The sequence below is a fragment of the Dromiciops gliroides genome, chromosome 6 (assembly GCF_019393635.1).
Source record: "Dromiciops gliroides isolate mDroGli1 chromosome 6, mDroGli1.pri, whole genome shotgun sequence".
Lineage (NCBI taxonomy): Eukaryota > Metazoa > Chordata > Mammalia > Microbiotheria > Microbiotheriidae > Dromiciops > Dromiciops gliroides.
In genome coordinates, this window is record NC_057866.1 from 231718009 (window position 1) to 231741078 (window position 23070).

The 23070-nt window shown below is 37.3% G+C and overlaps 1 protein-coding gene across 1 annotated transcript in view; it reads right to left on the bottom strand.

The window, feature by feature from the left end:
- Positions 1–23070, bottom strand: part of TET2 (tet methylcytosine dioxygenase 2) — a 163382-nt gene that overhangs the window by 29573 nt on the left and 110739 nt on the right. Inside the window, exons 4-9 of the mRNA XM_043973184.1 lie at positions 13819–17314; positions 11987–12077; positions 10432–10525; positions 9551–9759; positions 4512–4662; positions 1307–1396 (exon numbers count right to left, since the gene is read on the bottom strand). Of these exons, the coding sequence (XP_043829119.1) occupies positions 1307–1396; positions 4512–4662; positions 9551–9759; positions 10432–10525; positions 11987–12077; positions 13819–17269 (4086 nt within the window). The 5' untranslated portion in view covers positions 17270–17314. The remainder of the gene's footprint in view (positions 1–1306; positions 1397–4511; positions 4663–9550; positions 9760–10431; positions 10526–11986; positions 12078–13818; positions 17315–23070) is intronic.

Below are 23070 nucleotides of genomic sequence, written 5' to 3' on the forward strand. Positions count from 1 at the left end.
AGATGAAAATATTTGCCTGGGGGAGAAAAACATGAAAATGGGATTTACAGTTGATCATGCTTTATATGAAACTTGGAGTCCAGATCAAGGAAGTTGATGGTCCTACTTTGTGCTGGTCAGAACAGGTATGAAGAAACATGAGCAGTTCTGGACACCATGCTTAAAAAGAGTTATCAGCAATGTAGACAACATCAAGAGAAAAGAAACTAGGATGGTAAAGCTCAAAAATTATGTTGGGTGAAAAAACAGAGGATCTTCAGCCTGTAAAAGACAAAGCTTATGTTGGGAGGAAGGAAGGGAAGGGAAATGGCATCTGAGAGCTATCTTCAAATATATAAAGAAATGCTACGTGAAAGAGAGATTAAACACTCTGTATTGCTCTATATTGAAGGAAGAGCTTTCTCCTGGGATGTTTCCCTATACACATGAAATAACAGTTATTGACAAAAACTAGATCTGTTAGGCTTGTTTGGGCACACCCATAATTCAGTATGAAGGTCCTCCAAGGACCTTGGAGCATGAACAGACCACTATTCCTGGAGGCCCTTTGTGTCCCTTACCACATGGATGGGTATGGCCTCATTTGATTGATTATGTTGACAGAACAGGCCTAAATTACATCTTTTAAAAACTATTCAATCTGAACAGTTTTCCAAATGACCAAGTCTTGCCTCTTTGTTTCAGTAGACTTGAGCCCGATATTGTAGAAATTACAGGGAGTCAAATTTTGGTTAATTATAAAGACCTCCTCTCCTCAAAAATAGATATAGGTGGCATGGGGCTTAGGACATATCAAGGAGTCAAGGGACTATTAAAGTTTAGCTGGGCCAACTAGGTATAAGGAGGGACACACCTAAGAAGAAAGGGGGAAAAAATTCTATAGCCTGCTTATGTAAGCACACGCATTTATGCAAACACACCACGCCTTCACTTTTATATTTATAATACACATATAAAATAAGGGGTGAGGCTGTAGATATAAGCAATGGGAATTATTAAGGCAAGCACAGAAGCTTGTATTAAATGTCAAAGTCTCAAAGAGACCAGTTTTAAAAACAAAATACATGTAAAAGATGAAATAACTCAACAATATGATTATAATGGAAAAAGAGCAGCAATCTTCCCCATTTCCTCAACCTACCCCCCCCCCCCACCTTCTGGTTGTGTTTCTAATTTTTATGTACAAAGGAAAGCATATTATAACAGGTTTTTAGGGGGAAAATATTTTTTAAGCAAAGAAAACCACAAATAAAATAAATCATAAAATAACAAGTAAATTATCCCAGTGATATTATTTTAAACCTACCTGGTTATTATAGGCATCAGGTGCAAGTTTCTTATATGTAGGTGCCATCAGAGTAGATAGATTTTGCAAATGGGATTCTAATTTCTCTTCCTGTATAAAATTAAATATTGTATAGATTAAGATATATATTCACTTTTCTCTCCATCTAAAGACAATTAACTGTGAGTTGTCTACATCTCTGGTGCAAATCAAAATGCATTCCCATAGTTATAAAACCATACACCTTAAAATACAGGATGTAGCAAATCATGTCATAATATAGCAAAATATAACATGGTACCATAATATTTGAATGCAAAGTGATTTGAGACCAGTCTTTTAGATGGTTTATCCATGTTCTACCAAATATCTAGATCTTTAGAGATGTCTGTTGGATTTATATATATATATATATATGTATATATATATATATATATATATATATATTTGGCAGGGCAATGGGGGTTAAGTGACTTGCCCAAGGTCACACAGCTAGTAAGTGTCAAGTGTCTGAGGCTGGATTTTGACTCAGGAACTCCTGAATCCAGGGCCAGTGCTTTATCCACTGCGCCACCTAGCCGCCCCCTGGATTGATATTTTTAACAAAATACCTGATATGGCAAAAATTACAACTCACATTTGGAAAGAAAAAAAAAAGTTTGACTGTTCTCTCACTTTCCTATTAGCACCCAGAAAGGATAATGCACTGAAAAGCTACCTTTGGCTTACTATATCTATTTATAAGCTTCGTGTTTTAGAGTCCTTACAAAATTTTTTTCAGTAAGTCAAAATGAGTTTTCCTTGCATCAATAAACAATAACTGAAATTCTTCCAATATGGATAAAACCCTTAAAGAAAGACTGAGTCTATTCAACATAAATAAGAAATACCCATTTAAATGTTCAGTTGAAGGAGAACAACAATCTTTCCAAGTGAAATATATTGGGTTTTTGTTTGTTGCTTATTTGTTTTTGTTTTTTGTCCAGGCTCATCATTCCAACTATACAGGGGGTTCCCTGGAACAGAAACTCTCTCTTCCAAAGCAGATCAGCAAATTTTCTGCAAATTCTAGTCTTAGAGAGTCATCTGGGGACACTGAAAATTTAAGCCTCTTGCCCAAGCTCTCTCAACTAGTATGTATCAAGGGTGGGACTTGAAACTAGGACCTCCTGACTCAAAGGTTGCCTTTGTACTATACCATATTATCTCACATTTATAGATATATAAAATCATCTCATAATATTAAGTTGTTCTATTCTTGCCTCATAATTAGAATTCTAATATTAGCTACAAAAATATTATCAAATAAAAGATAAAATTGCTATCAACTGAAAAAAAAGTGGCAGCCTAGAATAATCTCTTTTAGATGGTAGGTCAGATTTGCATCCTCTGTATTTCACTGTAATTTTGCTCAGAATTGAAACTATGCCTTCCCATCTATTCTCAGGGAAGAGATTATTGGTCACACCTTCCATTAAGTATGTGTGAATCCCTGTTCCAGGAGATAAGAATTTATAGAAGGGATGGGAAATTACTTTTTTAGTGGGTAAAATAAAACTGGTTTTCATCACAAAAAACTGCCACTGTTCATTTGGTCTATGAAATCACCATGCCTTCTATATACCAAAAAGGACACTTTGTACATTTAGGTAATATTGTTTTAAAATGGAAGCATTTTAAAATGGAATGTCCTTTAGGGAACCTTTATGTTATCAATCCACGAATACATGGACCTTAATTTTCTTGTTATTCATTAGCAAACTATTAGAGACACAAACAGAATATGACTCATTTTTCAAAAGGCAAGAAGCATTAAAGTTATTACTTATTCAGTGTGTATGTATACATTGACTAAAATTCAAATTCCCTTAGCAGCATAAAATGTTTTCAGATTTGCTCTAAATTCCTGGAAGATCGATCATAGCTGAAATACTAAACGTATCAAGATTTTTAATCGATCAATAATTGAGCATATTATCCAAGTGGTTGTCTGAAGGCCACATGATGTTCAAATGTCTTTAAAAGGAATGGGGGAGGGGGAAGAGATCTCACTGTACTTTAACAAAGAAACCTTTCATAAGGAAACTTTTTTTAAGAACAAAATTTTGAAAAAAATTGATTATAATTTAATTTGGTAGTAATGCCACATTTGAATTAGATTAGCAATAAATGTTTTTTTAACCCCAAGAGCAACATTTTCATGATGGCATCCAAAACAAAAATATACACAATCCATGATATAAATAAGAACAGAAAATCTGGCTTGTTTTGAATTGGACAGCCTAAAATAAGGCCTCTATATTTCTGTAAGATTAGAATTATAGAGAACATTATATCCTCATTTAACTTTAACATTATCTGGACAATTCTGAAAAACACTGGGATTTCACATCTATTGCTATGATGATGATGATATACTTCCACTACAAATATCACCACCCTCTCCCTACAGTTTATGGGGATCTCATCTACGTTAGCTCCTGTGGAGCAGGTAATTACCCCCCATTTTATAGGTTATACAGATGAGAGTAGGGATTGTTAGTTTACTTTTCTTTGAATCACCAGTGCTTAGCACGGTGTATGGCACATAGTAAGTACTTAATAAATGGTAGTTGACTGACTGGAAGAATCAGGTTTCCAACCTAAATCACCAGACTCTGAGTTCATTCCTTTACAGTATCATGGATTTAGAGCTAGAAAAAGCCTTTGAGGTCACAGAGTCCAAGCCACTAGTTTTGCATTATGAGGAAATTGATGCTCAGGGAGGTTAAGTGATTCATCCAAGATCATACAGCTAGTGAGTATCAGAGGCAGGATTCAAACCCACATCTCCTTGAGTGCAGGCCCAACACTTTTTCCATGACTACTACATGGCACTGCTTCTTCACTCATGTTTCAATATCAATCCAGGGCAATTATAAACAACTCCCACATTCTGCCACAATCCCCCTGACAATTCAGATACATGATTTAGCTGAGATTTTGTTCATTTAGTGTGGTGTAACAGAAATGATTGGTATTTAGAGTGAGAGGACTTGCATAACTTTAACTAAATCACTGCCCCTCACCAGGCTTCTGATCTGAATGGTCTCTAAGGTCCTCCTCCTTCTTTTCGTCCTATGCACTCATAGATTCACGAGTTCCTAAAAGAATAGGTCTGGTGACTCTACCAAAGAGGAAAGACATTAGACACAAGGAAGTGAACAGTACAAAATGGAAAACCAACCTCTTTTGGATCATCGCCAAGCAGCTTAAATTTCCTTGGGATCTTGCTTCTGGCAAACTTACATCCATTGTAGTACATACTCCATGAGCAGCCAAAAGAAAAGGAAGCACCACAGGTTTCTGGATCCAGCCCCTGACATGCACAGGTTCGTCTGAGGAATCAAAGAAACGCTAGATATACTGTCTCTTTCAGATGTCAAGAATCTTTTTGTGTCACAGATATAAGCATCATTGAACATTCTATCACAGGTAGTGCCAAGTGGGGTTTAAAAATAAGATGAGCCCAGGTTTACCCCACATGATGGAAAAACATTTATGGCACTGTGGACCCCTGTAATGGCAGACACGCCACCCCAACTCACCCAAAAGGAACGTGGCTGATATTGCCTAGTCACAAAACAGAAATCCCTAGAGAAGTTTGTTTGTTGGAGGAAACAGTTGGTTTCTGTTTGGAGAAAAACACCGGAACCAATTTCCAAATTTCCTAATGATGTGTGCTCCCAGAGGGCTTTTCTGGGAAATGGAATATTAAGTAAGGAATGTAAGGCACAGAGGATTAACAAATTCAGTGGCAATGCCTGATTAGCTTTGAACATTTAAATCTGAGTCCCAGATGTGGAATTATGTTCTGTTTTGGGCAGAAAACCTCAACCTTGACTTCTACCATAAGAATATATGAGTGGATCCAAAGAAGAGATGTGAGAAGAGATGTCCCCACCCATTTGTAGAGGTGGGTGATCCACAAGTGTGGTTTATTGCATATGTTTTCAGATGTTTTGACATATTAATCAATTTTGTGGATTTTTTTCTTTTTTTGTCTTTAATGACAAGCTATATGAGATGGCTTTCTTGGAGGGGAGAAATGGAGGGATACTAGAATAAATTTGGTTGATGCAAATAATATGATAAATCTTGAATGAGAATATATATGTATGGATGTGTATATATATTATTATTTTTAATTATGTAAATATGAAAATATGAGAAATTTTAAATATAGTCTTAATTTAAACTTCTATTTCATATTTGTCTATATAAATATGCATATACAGATATATATTCTTTCTGAAATTATGTTCTTAACACCATATAGATACATAAATAGGAAAAAACAGAGGATAGAGGCAGGTATACAGGAAGGATAATCTTTCTTAGGCATACAACTATTCATGTCACTCATCTATGTCAACTAATTAAAGCTCAGACTCCTTTGCCTGGCATTCAAAGCTCTCCACAATCTGGCACCAACCGATCTGTCCACCCTTCTCATATGACTCACTAAATCTCCATGAAATCAACAGTCTGGACAAATTGGACTATTCTCTGTCACTCATTTCCACCTCTAAACAAGCCCTGCCCTTTCTTGACTATGTGTTACTTACATTATTTCCCATGTCTCTCTCCCTTCTTATATGTTTAATTTCTGTCTATTTTTTTTAAGTCCAACTCAGAACAACATCTCTTTGGTAAATGTTACCATGATGGTTCAAAATGACTTCTCTCAGACTTTACATAATCTTTTCTTTTGCCATTGTCTAATGAAATTAGAGAATTTTCTTAAGCATTCTCTAATACCTGGAATGAAATATGTTCCTCCCCCTTCACTTTTTAGACTCCCCAGTTCTTTTCAAAGATCAGCTCAAGTATCCCCTTCTAAATCAGGCCTATACATTTTGTACATATTTATGTTTGTACCTATTGTTTTCACCTTTCAAATAGAAGGTCTTTAAGGGCAGGGATGGCTTCATTTTTGTCTTTGCATCTCCAGTATCAAGGACAGAGCCTGATACACAGCAGGTATTCGACAAATACTTGTTTATTGATATTTGAATTAAAGGGGCCTATTGTCATAGCTCATTTTGTGCACTGAAAATAGAAGATGGAAGATTGGGTTGGGTTCTCTTTTCACTCATGAAGTAGAACACACACCTGGTGCTTAATACCCAAGAGATGAATGAGCTTTCCTGAGCTTAGATAGAGTGATCTTTGGGCAAAAGACATGTAATCCATTGCCAGGCATGTATTCCAAATTTTTTGAGTCTGGGAGAACCTTACAGAGATTTCATCCTTCCAGCAAAGCCCTTAAAATCCCAGGCAGTACCCCCTACCCTCAAGTCAGAAGGAAATATCAGAGTAAGATTTTAGGGGATGAAGGGTTGTTTAATATCAATGAGACATATTTAGGAAAGCTCCCCGCACAAAAAGGTGTTCCCATAAGCCATAGACTTTGTGTTTGGGAATGTCATCAACAGGAAATTAGAGGAAAGCCTGCAGGGGAAAAAGACCATAGATGTGTGACATTAAAGAAAATTAAATCTATTACAATTAGTGGGAAGTATATTGTACATGAAACTTTAAAAAAGTTTATATAAAACAAATAACTGTTTTTGCAAGCTCATCTGTAGCTCATCAGGTCAAAAAACAAAAGCCATCTTAGAGTAATTGTAAGTTATTGCTGGAGTTTATAATGAAAGATCACCATCAAAAATGAAGGCACCAAATCAAGACATTATTTCCCCCCTGAGCTAGATTTTTTTTTAAGAAATGGAAGACAGCATGAATTGTGAAAAGGTCCCAGTATAAATCAATGCTACCTACCAGACTTATAGGCACCCCCTTTTTCTTTAGGTCAGAAGCATTTTCCATTTTAAAATGTAAAATTTTAAGGTGTATACTTGAAAATCATTCCCTGAAAGCTACAGTTTATATCATTGAAAGCCACGCTAGAGTTCTGTTTCAAGTAAAGTGGAGTTTTCCCATCTCAGAACTTGTCAGTCAAGCTATGGATGGTGCCCAACTTAAAAACACTAACAAATTAGAAGGTATGAAAGCTGCTAAAACCATACAATGATAAATAGTTGTAGATAAGAAAGTTGTAATATAATCTGCCACAAAAGAAGGCTGATTTGATTAATTATGGGGTTCTTACAACTTGTGATGACATGATTATGATATGTAGGCAAGGTGTGTGTGTAGGTAGAGAGTATTCGCAGCTATGTGAATATATGCAAGTAAATATGTAAACTCAACAAACTATTTCATACATTTTAGGAAAAGTAGAAGATACAAGAAGACAAGGGGAAAATTTAAGGATTGTGGAATTGAATATCAGAGAGCATCACAACTGAATTTCATGATATACATCGATTTTGATAGTTATTGGAATAACAATACTGATGTCTTATTAGGTGAAATGAAAATGACTTGCTCTGAGCATAAGTCTGGAATGAGGGTTCATTTTTATTATGCCAAAAGTTTTATAGAAGTGGTGGGAGGGGCAGCTAGGTGGCGCAGTGAATAGAGCACCGGCCCTGGAGTCAGGAGTACCTAAGTTCAAATCCGGCCTCAGACACTTAACACTTGCTAGCTATGTGACTCTGGGCAAGTCACTTAACCCCAATTGCCTCACTTAAAAAAAAAATAAAGAAGTGGTGGGAAATGACTGAGTCAATGGTCATTGGACTTGTGTTCAGATCCTACCTCTGAAACTGACTGGCAGTGTGAGCTTGTTAACCAACTAACCCCTTCTAATTAGCCTATGTGTGCTCATATGTAACTGAAGGGGTTGGGTTAGACAGCTTTTAAAGTTTCTTCTGACTCTACTTCTAAGACTCTCTGATACTTTTCTCCATTAGCATGGATGAGATTGAAAGAACAGATACTCAGATAATTGAGCATGCAAAGAAGATTTTTTTTTCTGTAAATAAGTTGGTACCAGAATTATAATCCTGAAGACATTCAATCATAGGGGGAGAATATTTTAATTATTATGGCTGGGGCAGCTAGGTGGCACAGTGGATAAAGCACTGGCCCTGGATTCAGGAGGACCTGAGTTCAAATCTGGCCTCAGACACTTGACATTTACTAGCTGTATGACCCTGGGCAAGTCACTTAACCCTCCCACCCCCAATTATCATGGCTATAATATGGTTGTCAAGTGTCAACCATTTTGATCAAAGTTGTGTCAGGCCATCTGTGAATGACTATAATAATTTTTACCTATCCATCCAGTTCTTTGCATTATTATTTTTTAAAGCATAATTCTTCTAGATTTTAGAGTTCCAATTCACCACTGTAGATTACTACATTTTGCTCTTATATATATTAATGTTGTTATTTAGTCATTTCAGTTGTGTCCCACTTTTTGTGAACCCATTTGGGGTTTTCTTTTCTTTTCTTTTTGCAGGGCAATGAGGGTTAAGTGACTTGCCCAAGGTCACACAGCTAGTAAGTGTCAAGTGTCTGAGGCCAGGTTTAAACATAGATCCTCCTGAATCCAGGGATGGTGTTTTATCCACTGTGCCACCTAGCTGTCCCTGGGCCTTTCTTGACAAAGATACTGAAGTGGTTTGTCATTTCCTTTACCAGCTCATTTTATAGAGGAGAAAACTGAGGTAAATGGGGTTAAGTGACTTGTCCCATGTAATGCAACTAGTGTCTGAGGCCAGATTTGAACTCAGGAAAAAGAATTTCCTGACTCTAGACCTGCCACTCTATATACACTGTTCCACCTAGCTGCCCTACATGTATTAATGCACTTGACCAAAAAATGTACCTTCGCATATTCACAGGCAGATTGCCCTCTGTTTATGGAAGCCATAATCAGCATTTATTGTTGGGTTGACTCATGTTAGGTCACACAAGATCCTTAGGGCACCACAAAAAAATGTACTGTGGCTCTTGGTTTCCAATCACTTTCATTTAATTCCTGGAAATATTTCTTATAATCCCTATTCAAATACAAATAATACCTTTTTTTTCCTGTAAATTCTAGCAAGGCCTTGAATTATCTCAAACTGTTTTCATATAGCATGATTGAGTGTTTCAATTCTCATATTATAAAATGAAGAAATGGGGGCTCTACTAACTCACCATTAAGACACATCAGAGACTAGGGTTAAGGTCTCATGATTCCCCACTGAACAATTAAGCCTTTCAACTAATTCATTTAGGAGAACAGCCATTCCAGCAGAACTTCTGGATTGCTGTTGATATTGCAATGAAATAAGCGAAGAAAAGGATGCAGTGTGCTTCACTTACTCTTCATTGAGCGCACAGCGTCGGTTGGTGAGAGTGCCGTATTTCCTTAGCGTTTCAGTAAGTTCAGAATATAATCTGTCTGCAAGGGAAAGTGGGATTCCCTCCCACACCAGGATGAGGATCACTATCACAGCTGCCTCACAGGTATGGCCAGCTCGCTCCCGCACCAAACACAGTAGCTTTTCTTCATTGCAACTTCTACGAACTACCTGTATAGACCACAGTTTCATTCCAAACACAAAGAAACACCAGCACCCCAAACACACACACACACACACACACACACACACACACACACAAATAAACAAAAACATTGTTACTGGTAGCATATAAAAGCACAGAAACAGGTTCAGATATGTTGCAAAATTGGAACTCTGTTTATCAGACTCTAGCGGACTTCCTTTGCTTTTCATGTATCAAGCCAGGGGTTCTCACACTTGTCTATGGGAAAGAAGAAATAGATGGAAGCCTAGCTCAGTGTATTAGGTCATTGTTAGTAAATGCTAGGTTTAGTGTGTCCCGTATTGGGGGACAAGGACATTTGCCTTCTTTGTTAAATGAAAGGTCAAATGACCCACCTGATAGTAGTCGGAAAACCTGAGTTCAAATCCAACCTCAGATAGTTGTTAGCTGAGTGACACTAGGAAAGTAATTTAATCTCTGCCTCAGTCTCCTCATATATATATATGTATATATATATGTATATGTATATTTAAACAGCCTGCTTTCCTCTGAGAAGGTACTTAGGCTATAAAGTATTATATATAATATATATATCATTAAAGTGAAACTAGTTTTCAAGTCATTTCTTGGCCTGGGAAACTGCATTTCTAAAATGAGATTAATCAAAGTACTCTGATACTCTGTCCTACTTTACTTACCCATTTGGCAATAGGGCATCCCTGAGAACTCTTGCCTTCTTTACCAGTATAGATGACTCTTTCAATCCTAATAGCTTTCCCCTTTTGTCCAAACCTTAAAAAACAAAAACAAACACAAAACCACACACACACACACACACACACATGAGCAATCAGCAAATGGACCTGGTAATGTGGTCAACAAAAGCAGGTACTTGTAAACACATCCAATTTTATGACAAAAACATTTTTTTAAAAAAGAACGCTGCCATTTACTTTTAAAAATCAGGTCTAAGTCATTGAAAGTGGACAAGAATAAATTGTTTCAATCTGGTTTCTCTCAGTAGAAGAATATATTGATAAGCTGGAAAGGACCATTTTGAAGATAGTGCTAATTAGGTGATAGCCATCGACAACTGTTACTCTGATACAAAATCTTACAAGTCATAAGGCTTCCTTTTAATTTGCTAAATGGAGCAAGCTAAACCATGCACTTAATTAATTTTTGTTCACTATGCAATGTAATCATTTTGAAGTTTTACAGAATTCATCAATGATTTGGTATGTACCAATGCCTTTATTTCCATTGCTTTCCTTTCAGAATCTAGTTTAGTACACATACAAACTCTTAGGCATGCATTTTGGAAGCAAAGATAACCTTAAATAGTGGGTTCTGTTTCTCCCTTATGCCTAGGGCATTCCCTGCTAATGAGCCAGGCACTTAGCAAGACATACTATTACCAGCAGACCACTAGGGGATGGGTCATTAGTGCATTTGTATACATTTAAGTGCCTAACTTCCTAGCAAGAATGACTTAGGAATGAGGCAGGTCTCAAGCTAAGTATTTCTTCTCTGTCTGAGGCATCATAATGTATTTTAGCGATTAAATAAAATATTAACAAAGAAAAGGCATCCTGGGTGTAGAATCATGCAGGAACTCAACCACCCTCATTGATGCCTATATGACATGGAGGCTACATTCGTAGATCACTCTCATAACAGCTGGCTACTCACAGATAGAGCTATTGTAGATTGTGGGAAATCATTCTGCATGCGAAACTAACAACTAAGGAAGTGCAGTCATATACAGAATCTCTGTCATATTCTATGTATCACATTTTCCTCTTTATTAATAATGGGCAACTTTCTTAGGAAGTTGCTAATTGGCAACTGAAGGTAAATTTGTCTCCATTTCACTTCTCCATCCACATTTTATCTCTTTCCTCTTTCATGTTTTATCATCAGCAGGGGAAAGCCAGCTCTGGGTCTCTCTTTGCAGCCCCTGCCAACACTCCTGTGCCTCACAGGTTGGCTAATTCTTGTTCTTGCCTGGGTTTTCTGGCATCCACCTCAAAGTGGGCAGCCTGTGCCAGCCAGCAGACTATTAGTCCTGTCAAATATTGTGACTCTCTGGTGAATAGCGCAGTGTGTGATGTTGGCAACACTGGAGTAGCTAAGCCTACCAGTAATTACTTGATTTACAATTGTTTACTTCTTTGTATGTGAAGGCTAGAAAAATTCTGACATACACAAAAGGATAAATGTTAATCTGCCCTGTGCCTTTGCGTTAATTACCTTTCTTCCATGATTTCTCTAATAGCTGCCACATTAGGACCTGCTCCTAGATGGGTATAAAAAGGACCTTCATCTTTTTCAATAATTTGCTCTGTTGAAATAATAGAAGATTATTATTTTAGACCTCAATTATACTAAGTATAAAGGCTACATTCACAAAGCTTATCCCCCAACTGCACATTAAGAGCCCTAAATGTGACTTGTTATATAGAAAAAAAAAATTTACAGGATGAGCAAATTAGCTGACTGATCTTCTACCAGAAATTGTCCCAAATGATTAATAAAGAGGGCAGCTGGATAAAAAGTATATTTAAATGTGAATTTCAAAGATAGGGAGGAGAAACACTGACCCTTTTGCGGGGGGGGGGGGAATCAAGTAAGTAGAACTGAATTGGGGAAATCATATTGGGAATGAGAACATATTTTATATCCACCACAATCTCCATTTTTAAATGAAAAAAAGTTATTTTAAAAAGTTAATGAGAATTGTCTGTCACCTGGATTATTACACAGTAAGAAAAATTTATCTTCAAGGATGCAGTTAATTGTATTCGTTGAGAACCCTCTCTTCCTTCTTCTGCTTTGCCACTACATCAAACTTAGACTGTTTATTTCCTTAAATTATTCAAGGAATTCCTTTAAGAAGACTTAACTCAACATCATTGTTTAGACAATTCTACTTCAACATGAAATGATTTGCAGGGAAAATAAACAAGGCAAAAAAAAAAAAATGGAGCAATAGCCCACACAGATAGAATAGCCAATTTGTCCCCTTGTTGCTCTCAGCAAACTATCTATTATATATGCACATATATAATAGATATGTATGTATATATGCTTTGGGGATTGTGGAGGTTGGAGGATAAGAGAAGGGAATGAAGGAGCCAAGGCTATAATTTACCTAGCATCAACTATAAAAGACTGATGTGAGGTATGTGTGCTAGTTAGCACTGACCACATGGGAGAGAACAGCAAGCAGCCCTAATCTTCATTTAGCCCATCTCCCTTACAAAATGAATTTTGGTACCATGTCAGAAAGAGAACATTGGTAGACCATTAGTCTGACCCAATATGCCATTTTTTAATGTTCTTTTCAATAGCAAAGGGAGACATTTGGGATTTTGTTCTCTTTCTTTCCCAATCACAAATCCTATACTCAAAAACACAACGGCCTCCCTAACTTCTCTAGCCTGAATTTTAATGAAAGGACCTTTGGAAAAAAGTATGCCAACTTGGTTACTAAACGCATGATACTTTAAAGACAAAATGGAAAGAATAATGAAAACAATTCATTTGGGGGGACACAAATACCTAAAAAAGACACTTCCTAAGTTTGTTATATTTTTTCATAATTCATTAGCAGAATAGAAATTTGTTTCCTTCAAAATAAAAAGTGCATCTTTTTAAAAAATGCTAACATCACAAAATTCAACATTGATTTTAAAAAACTTCTAAATGAACTTTTCTAAGATGCAGTTTTCTCATTTCATTAGATTTCTTTTCAGTCTCCCTCACAAGGAAATGGGATACAAAGGACTAAACAGATTGACTAATCCCAAACAGATACACATATATTTTTAAAAGGCTTTGAACATAAAATAAATGAACATGCACAACTGTTTTGGAAAAAAATTAGTATAGCCCTGATGTTCTTCATGTATAGCACTAGCATCTTTAATTGAAAGGACAAAAATGCAAGCTTCAGATTTTTATGATCCTTTACAAACTGCCAGGAGACTTGATTTTTTAAAAAAAAAGACAATCTCACATCTGAAGGCAAATTTGCTAATTCTGAATGATCACCATGTGTTTGTTTCATTTCTGGCACTTACCTACACAACTGCATGATGGGAAATCATATTGGGTCTTGACAGGTGTATCCAATAAATTTTTTATAGGTGTATCTAGTAACTTGGAAGGTGACTCTAAAAAATGATTGAGAACAGAACCAGCTGTTCTTTTTGTGGGTGTTTTTTCAGAGGAAGAAGCTGCTTGCTGTTCTGATGTTGGGATACGGCCATCAAGTTCTGAAGCACTGGTATGTCTAGTTAACACAGTGACTGGCCCCGCCATTTCCACTTTCACGTGCTTTTGTGACTTGATGGTAAGTGCCTTGTGATCAAACAGGGACTTAACCTGGATCTGTTTCAGCTGCTGTTCCATGGTCTCTATGATGCTCTTTTGTTGTGACTGATCACACCCCAAGTTCTGAACTTCTTGCTTCGCAGCCTTCTTCCATGCTTTGTTCTCTGGTGGTCCTGCCAAGGAGCGCATGCAGGCATTCGGTTTGGCTCCAGCTTCCACCTTAATTGGCTTGAGCATCTGCCTGTGGCAAGCCTCAGCCTTGGCTTGCTGGGCTTGTTGCTGCTCTTGTCTTTGCAGAAGGTGCCACCGAAGGGCTGCGTGCTTTTGGAAGTCCTTCTGGGGAGGTGATTGAATGTGACTCACCCTCTGTTCTGCTGTGAGTGGGGTAGTGGATGGGTGATGCAGTGAGTACCTTTGCTGAAGGGCCTGGGTTGCTTGCTTGCTGGGCAAATCTTGGTTCTTACTGGGATATCCCTGTGGCTGTTGGGGTGGTAGTAGTGGATGGGGAGATGCTTGCTGCATATTGTGTCCCTGTTCTTGAAAGCACCCATGGGACACAGCTGGCTTTGAAATTGCATTATTTGGAAAGTATTGCATAGGTTGTAAGTCCTGTGCTTTGTTTCCTATGAAGAATTCAGAATGGATGGCATTTTCCTTCCTCTCTGAAGCCAAGTGCATGTTGTTTTGGCATGGAAGCTGCATGTTGTTCATGTTTGATTTCAGCATCTGGCCATAAGAAGAGTTTCTCCTATTGATATTGTGTGTCTGCTCTGGCCCCACGTTTGTGTTAGGAGACAGGAACTCATTTGACTTGCCATACCGACTTTCAGAATGCAGACACTCCTCCCTCTTCATCTGGCCAAAAGAAGGCCCCTCTCTTTGTTGTTCATTGCTGCTGTGGGAATGAGGAAAAGTCTGGGGTCCCAATTCTTTATTCTTCCTTTGTAGCTTTTGCTGCTGGTGGTTTAGAGTGAGGGGCACGTTTGGAGGCAATTGTGCTTGTGCTGTCTGTTTCTGCAGGGGAGGCTGTGAGGGGTGTGCGGGTAAGAATGGCTCAGTCTCTGTAGCCTGAGGGTTCAAATTCTGTGGCTTCGATGGTGGGCCCAAGGGTTTCTCAGCTTGGTGATCTGGTCTTGCCTGAAAATGAAATTTGGGCATGCAGTGTGCCTGCATGTGGGTCTGGAGTGGAGATTCTATCTTGGGGAGGGGCATTTGGGGTGAAGGCTTTTGGAACTGGTCCATCAGGGTCTGGGATTGCACTTGGCCACTCTCCATTTGGTACATGTGGGGCATCTGATCCTGTTGCACCATTTTCTGGATATAAGTTTGCCCTGGGGTTCCTTTGGATATGCTGGGCCCCCTGGCGTATTGTTTTGAGGTCATCTGATCAACTTTATTGGATTGACACTGAAGCATCCTCCTCAGCAATTCCTCCTTAGACTTTGGGTGAGACTCTCCTTGATGAAAGTGAGAGGAAGTCAGCTCAATCCAGCCTGGTTTCAGGTATGGCTGAGTTTGTAGTCCATGCTCTTTTGCCTCCTTCCTTTCCTTCTCACTTGGTACTTCTTGATCTTTCTGTCCAATCAGCTTCTGGTAGTGTTTCTGGAGATCTCTACCACTTCCAGTGACTTCTGGTCTCTGGTTGAGATGTTCAGATATTGGCTTTCTTTCCTCAGAGCATGAGGGAGCTGCCAATGCCATCATGGAAGCTGGCATTTCATTTCTGGGGACACAGTTATTCTGAGGCTTCTCTGGAAACATCAAAGATTTGGTAGCATGTGTGGATAGGTCAGGACTCTGGGACATGGGGCCCTCTGACAGCCCCTCATTCTTCATTTCCCTTAGAAGACTTTCTTCACTTTGGCTGGGGTAGTGATGGGGTTCTTCTGTTACCTCATCATGCAGAGTGTTTTCCATTTCTGAGGGAGGTTGAGGAACTGGAGGAGGAGGAGGAGGAGGAGGAAGAAGAAAAGGAAGAGGAGATGATTGGGGTGGTGGTGGAGGTGTAGAGGCAATGAATGAATCCTTAGCAAACACAGAGTTTTGCTTCAAGTAAGCTCCACTCATTTCAGTTTGCTTTGAATATCCAGCAGGGGTGCCACCAGGAATTTGAGGGTTGTTGCCGGAACCTAGGCAGAATTCTTCACGCGGTACCTGTTCTGTGGTTCCTTGGTGGTTCCTGTTATCTACTGGAGAGGGACATATCTCAAAAATGGATTTCTGTTGCTGCACCTGTTGTTCTGGCTTCAGAAGGGGATAACTACCTGGCATTGTAGCTGGTATATTGGAGTTATCAGCATTGCAGGCCTCAGGCACCATTGTAGCTGTAGATTGAGGCAGCTCAGAGTTTGAGGTCTGCGGGGAGTTGATCTGCCCTGAGGTATGGGATGAATGAGTGACCTCATAGGACAACTCATTAGTAGCCTGACTATTAATGGCATTTACATGAGATGTGGTTTTCTGCATTGCAATGGAAACACGATCTGGATAATATGGAGACAGTGTTTTTTCCAGGAGTTCACTGTGTGTGTTTTCCATAGAAGACGCAGAAACCGTAGCACCGTTAGGCATTGGCACTGCCTTGTTTTTAATATATAATACAACGTTCTTATTTGAGTAATTTACATTTTTCCTCTCCTGCTCGTTTTGATTTTTAAATTCTGGGTTTTCAGACCCACTACAGTTATGCCTTGCAGAGCAGGGAAAATCTGAGGTTGATTCTTCATGAACTGTGAAGTTCACAGGCACCTTGTTACACGAATTGGAGACATTTGGTTGACTGCTGCTTTCACCTTGATTATTTCCTTCTTGGTTTCCCCGGAAGTCATCTCTTTCCCCATTGACATCTTGATCTTGTTTCACTTTCTTGTTCTGATGGAATCCAGAGAGAGAAGGCTCACTAGATGTACGTTTTATTCCCCCATTTTGCATACACTTGGGATACTCTTTATCTTCATGCATGAAGTCTGGGCTGATACAATTATTCTGGCTTCCCTTGGTAGAGGGCATTCCATAATTGCTCTTGAATGCTAGCCACTTATTTTCACCATTTACTTCTGGAGGAGGTCTCTCTGTTAATGGACTGCCATTATGTAGCTTCACTGCCAATGACTCTGTCTGGCAAATGTGAGAAGGAGGTGGTATTAGAAATGGACTTAGTCTGTTGCCCTCAACATGGTTGGTTCTATCCTGTTCCATCTGGCTTGCTTCGGGGCCATCCACAAGGCTGCCCTCTAAAGGTATCTTAAAAGAAAAAACAGGAGGGAAAAGAGAAAAAAAAAGTCATTCAAGTTTGTTAATATATACTAACTGCTAATGATTAATTTTACAGAATAGTAGTGATACTTTGTATATATAGTTGTATAATCTGCCCTTTTCTTTTCTCACAATGAGTTGGCAAACCCATTGAACTTTACAACCTACCCAACACCTACTCATGAATGGATTTTCTACATCTTCCCTTCAATCTATTGCACTCAGTTCTTAGTTATTTGTGTTAGTGGGGTGGAGGGTGTGAAGATAATAAATACAGGCAATGCAGCAAATGCTTAAAGTATGCACCAGTAGTTTCAGATTATGTCAGATGTCAGAAACATTAATGAGCAACAAACAAAGGAGGGTCACTTGTTTTGTCTTCATTCACCTGTTAGCAACACACCCAACAGTTAATGTTAGAGGTGTTAATTAGTAATTTAGACTTTGGAAGGTTCAAGGAAAGGAGGGAAATTGCATGATATGTCCCTGAATAATGGAATTATTATGCTTTCTGTGCCCAGTTATTTATTTCTCATGTATTCAGTCATTCTCTTTCCTTTAACTAGGTTGTTTAATCCATTTATATTTAAGGTCATACACCAATAAACCTATAAACATGTTTTTAGGTTTGCTAGTTCCTCCATTTATTTCTTTTGTATTGGTTTTTGCCTTCCTCCCTTTTTAAGTCAGCACCATTTCCCTTATGCTCTGATATTTTCTTGAAAATTTCTCCTCATTCTCAAAACATTTGGTTTTTAGATCTATGGGTAGAATAGCTAGCTAACTGGCTAGCTAGAAAAGGAATGGAATAGAATTTGGAATAGAATACAATAGGAATAGAATAGAATATAGAATAGAATAGAACATATTTGTCACAAAATACTCTAGCAAAATCATTAATCCTATTGGGCAGAGAAACTAAGCCATAGAAAAAAGAAGTGGAACAAGAAGAAGACTTGTTTGTTTATAGAGCCCCCCCCCACACACACACACATTTTTCTTTATGTTTGGGTATGGAAACTTCAGTCTATCTCTTTAGCTTACAAAGTTTATATTTGGGAAAAACCTTAAGTCAACTACTTTAGATTCAGTAAAATCTTCAATAATTGGAGAATCTAAACAACTTTTCAAAAATTAAGGGATAAAGAGGCAATGCCTTGGTGACAAGGATATGGGATCTTAGAGCTGGACCTTCCAAGTAAAATATATCGACAAAAATATATTGACCAACTTTGTAGCTATATACACAAAAATACTTAAGTAAGCTCAATATATATGCTTATTTTCTCAAATATATACTTTTTTTGCATACAAATAATTGAAATTTAGCATAACTATTCTCTGTTACAACATGCTATGTATTTGGGGGGGACATGAATTATAAATGATAAAAATTTGAATTCTAGAAGAGATGAACAAATTCAACATGTATATAAGAAGAAGTAAATGTTGCAAAATTTATTTTGATAGACATTATTTAGTATAGTGGTAAGTTCCACAACTAATTTAGCTCATCAACATAATGATTCTTTTTACATAGATATATATTAATCCCATTTTTTGTTGTTCATGCAAGCATTTTCCTATTAAAAACTACTCATATGAATTCTTGTGGTTCACTTTTCCAAGGGAGAGTTGGAAACTCATACAAGAATCTTAGTTTCCAGGCTGAGAACTAAGACTGCTATTTTATCAGTGTGCCAGCACTTTGGCTTAGAAGATTACATCAAGTGAGCTTGCTAATTCAGAGCAAGAAAAATATACCTCTCTTTAGTTCTCCCTTTCATTCCTTTCTCCACTCCTGCCCTTGTTTCCCCCACCTCTGCCCCTCCCAAAGCACTCTTCAGTTGTTTGACATCATCATCTCAGGTTCTATTTAGAGCCATTATTCAGGGCATATTACACATATAACAAACCAAAATCTTGGTTTTTCACTCACCCATTTCTTTTTATAGAGGCATTATAGCTATAAGAGCAAGAAACCCCAATGTCTGACATGTTCCTTTTCTCATTGGAAGAATACTAAACAATCATCAATGCTGTTTTTAAAAAATTGTTATTTATCCAATATTTTAAAAACAGAAAAGCTCCATATTTTACATGTAATCTGTATTTCTTTAAATACAGAGATTCGAAAGTTCTCCTCTTATATGAACTGAAATTTCTACTTATTTATCTATCTATTTATTTATTTATTTAGTGAGGCAATTGGGATTATTAAGTGACTTGCCCAGGGTCACACAGCTAGTAAGTGTTAAGTGTCTGAGCATGGATTTGAACTCATGTATTCCTGACTCCAGGGCCAGTGCTCTATCCACTGAACCACCTAGCTGTCCCTGCTTATTTATTAAAATGATTTTCACTACATAAAAATATTACACTGCAAAGGCCCACATCAGATTCAAGAACAGTGTAATTCTACTCAATACAACATTTTAAATATTTATAACCTTAATGAACTGACTGCTATTGCCTAAATATTACCATAATTTTGCTTTTGGTTTTCTAAATCTTTACCTATGCCACAAATGCCCAATGACAAAATAATAGAATATTGTAGAACACAAAGAAACCTTTAAAATTCAATTCAACAAAAACAGAGAAGGTGGTGTTTAAAAAGCTATATTCCATGTATGTCAACATAGGGGGATACTTTAAGACTGAAAATTTGAAAGAAACTTTGCACTATCAAAAGAGGAATTAGAGTTAATAGGTCATTTACAAATGCAAATAAATCATAAAAAGGGAACAAATTGTTGAAATGTTAAACTAAATGTAGTTTAATGTAAATAGTAATAGTTTAGTATAAAACAAAGTATAAATTTTTGAGACAGAGACATTCTTGGATGACATTACTTTTACTTCTCATAAATAGAAGATACAAGTTGGGTTCTGAAGGCTGCTAAGGTTAATCAGGCTGTATTCTCATAAGTGTCTGGTATACTGCCACTACACCCGGAATATTATCATATTTTAGAATTCCCTATAGGCATTTTCTTGGTCAGATGTAGAGTGGGATTATTTATGTTCTTCTAATTTTATTTTCTACATTGAAAAACACCTATGTTATACAACATACAATTAAGATTAGGGTACTATTCCCTTGCTCACATGAATATTAAGAAATACTTCTCTTAAAATAAGAATAACTCTTGGGGGTTGGCACATGTGAAATTGCTATGTGCAGAATGGTTAATGCTAAATAAGGTTGTGTCTATTGGCATCATTTTCTAGACAGGGAGATAATTCTATTTTGACAATAGGGGCGATTTTACAATAAAAAGAAAGAATGATTAGACTAAATGGGCCCTGGCTAATTAAGACTAATCCTTCCTTTCATGAAACTGGTAAGGCCCCTTCCCTATTACCTGTATAAAGTTTATATGATAAATAACATTATTTTTCCTATTGAGATTTTTGAACAGTAGGAAAGACCTAGGGTAGCTTGGTGATGCAATGTATCAAATTCTGGGCCTGGAGACAGGATGACCTGTGTTCAAATCTTGTCTCAGATACTTACTAGCTATGTGACCCTAGGCAAGTCACTTAATCCTGTTTGTCTTAGTTTCCTTACATGTAAATGAACTGGAAAAGGAAATGGCAAACTATGCCAGTACCTTAGTCAATAAATCTCCAAATGGGGTCACAAAGAACATGACAACTGAAACAACTGAACCACCACAACAAAGAAAAGACCTACCTATTGAAGGTATGTTTCATGGTTTATGCTCCTAATAGGCCATTGTTTATTTTTTACTTAAAAGCACAGATACAATAGTCAGTTCACTTACAAGGTGATATGTAGGATGATACAGTAGAAAGAGAGATGAATGTGTAAAGAAATTGGGTTCAAATCCTAGCTCTGTCACATTCTGTCTGTGTAACCTTAGGCAAGTTACTTAACCTTTCTGGGCTTACCAGTAAGGGCTTCCCTTACCTGTACAAGGAGGGGATTAGATTAGCTGACCTTTAAAGTCCTGTCCAGTTCAAAGACTACTCTATCATCCTACTGGGCAACTAGGATGTAATTCTCTATGTAATTTCCTTTGGATAGACCCTAATGCTCTCATAGACAGGACAGATAGTCTTTGAATAGATCCTATTGCTCCCTAGCTTCAGAGGTCTTATATTTTATTGGGAGAGATGTGTCTACACACATATAGTCATCAACTGGATTAAGTGCTAGTCTTGAAGTTAAAATGAGTTTAAATCATGCCTCTGATACTAGGTTCATGACTCTGGGAAAGTTAATCAACCTCTCTTAGCAAAGACCTTCGCTATCCTTTGGGTAGACCCTAATGCTATCTTTCTGTTCCAATCTACTCCACGTCTTCTTTTCTCAGATTATCACTTCCATCTTATCCCCATAGGTAATCTGGACTCAATGTCTGCTTTTTTCAGCTCTGATTGGTGAGTTTTTGCCTTACCTTGCATAGTTCCACCTGACCTGCTCTTTTCAGCTCCTCTTTATTTGTTCTCTTTTCTAATTAAAATTCAAGCCCATTAAGAGCAGAAACTGCCTTGTTTGCTTGACTATAAACATTTAATATATTCTCTGTCTATTCATCCATCCATTCATCCAAAATTAAGAACTTAAACCCTGCTTTGTGAGGAGGAAGAGTGAACTCTGCTACTAACATGCCATCAACATTTATCTTCTGCCATCTAGATTACTTAGTCATTTATTATATATTTATTCATGTGTGCTATTGATTTCTTGTTTAAAGGTGAACTGAAAGACTATGGAAAGGTTGCAGATGAATTGATGAATTTTTGGCTCTTGTGACATTACAGTATTTGGGTTCAAATAGATTATAGTAATATTAGTAAATTTTATTCAAGAATAGAATGAAAATCAGAACAGTATAGTAGCATCAGAGGAACAACAGAAGTTTTATTTGCAAAGCTTCTTCAGAATTTTCAATCTTAAGTAATTCCCCTATGTTGACATACATGTAATACAATTTTTAAACCCCATCTTCTCTGCTTTTTTGTTAAATTGGATCTTTAAAATAGTGACCTAACAAAAAAAAATCATAAGAGACATTGACCAAAATAACAGTAATGCCATTGTTGAGGAACCAGGACGGCCTGAGGAAAGGAAGAATTAGAGCTATGGAGGTTTTCATTTTTAAATTTCAAATAATACTTTACTATTATCTACCTATTTTTGAAGCCTGGGATATTCTTATTTTAGGTCCTATAATTACATACCTGTGATCAACCATGTGACACGTGTGATGCCCAGACCATGTGACAACATAAGGAACATGTCAGTTCACATATCTTTTAAATAGCCTGTATATCCACCTTAGTCTGATAGAGAGTCGCCTCAGTTTTTCACTGTTTATATGATCTGAACTGGAAAGTTCTACAGTCAAAAGCAAATAAAGACCTTGAAGAGATATTAATGAAGGGGTTCTTGACCTGGGGGTCTGTGAATTTGATTTAATATAAAATACTTTAATAACCTAATTCCAATGTATTCATTTCTTTTGTAATTCTATGCAATTTCCTTCATGCACTTAAAAAGATGATTTTGAGAAGAGGTCTGTAGGCTTTGCCATACTACAAATGGGGCCCATACCATACAAAAAGGTAATTAATCCTTAATTTAAAAGATTATCCAATACGCTGACTTGCTTCTAGGCAAATCTCTACTTTGGGCCAGAGAAGTAGCTGTCTAGGCCTTCTTTAGACTTTCAAGGACGATGATTTCTAAACACTCACTAGTATGGTATTCT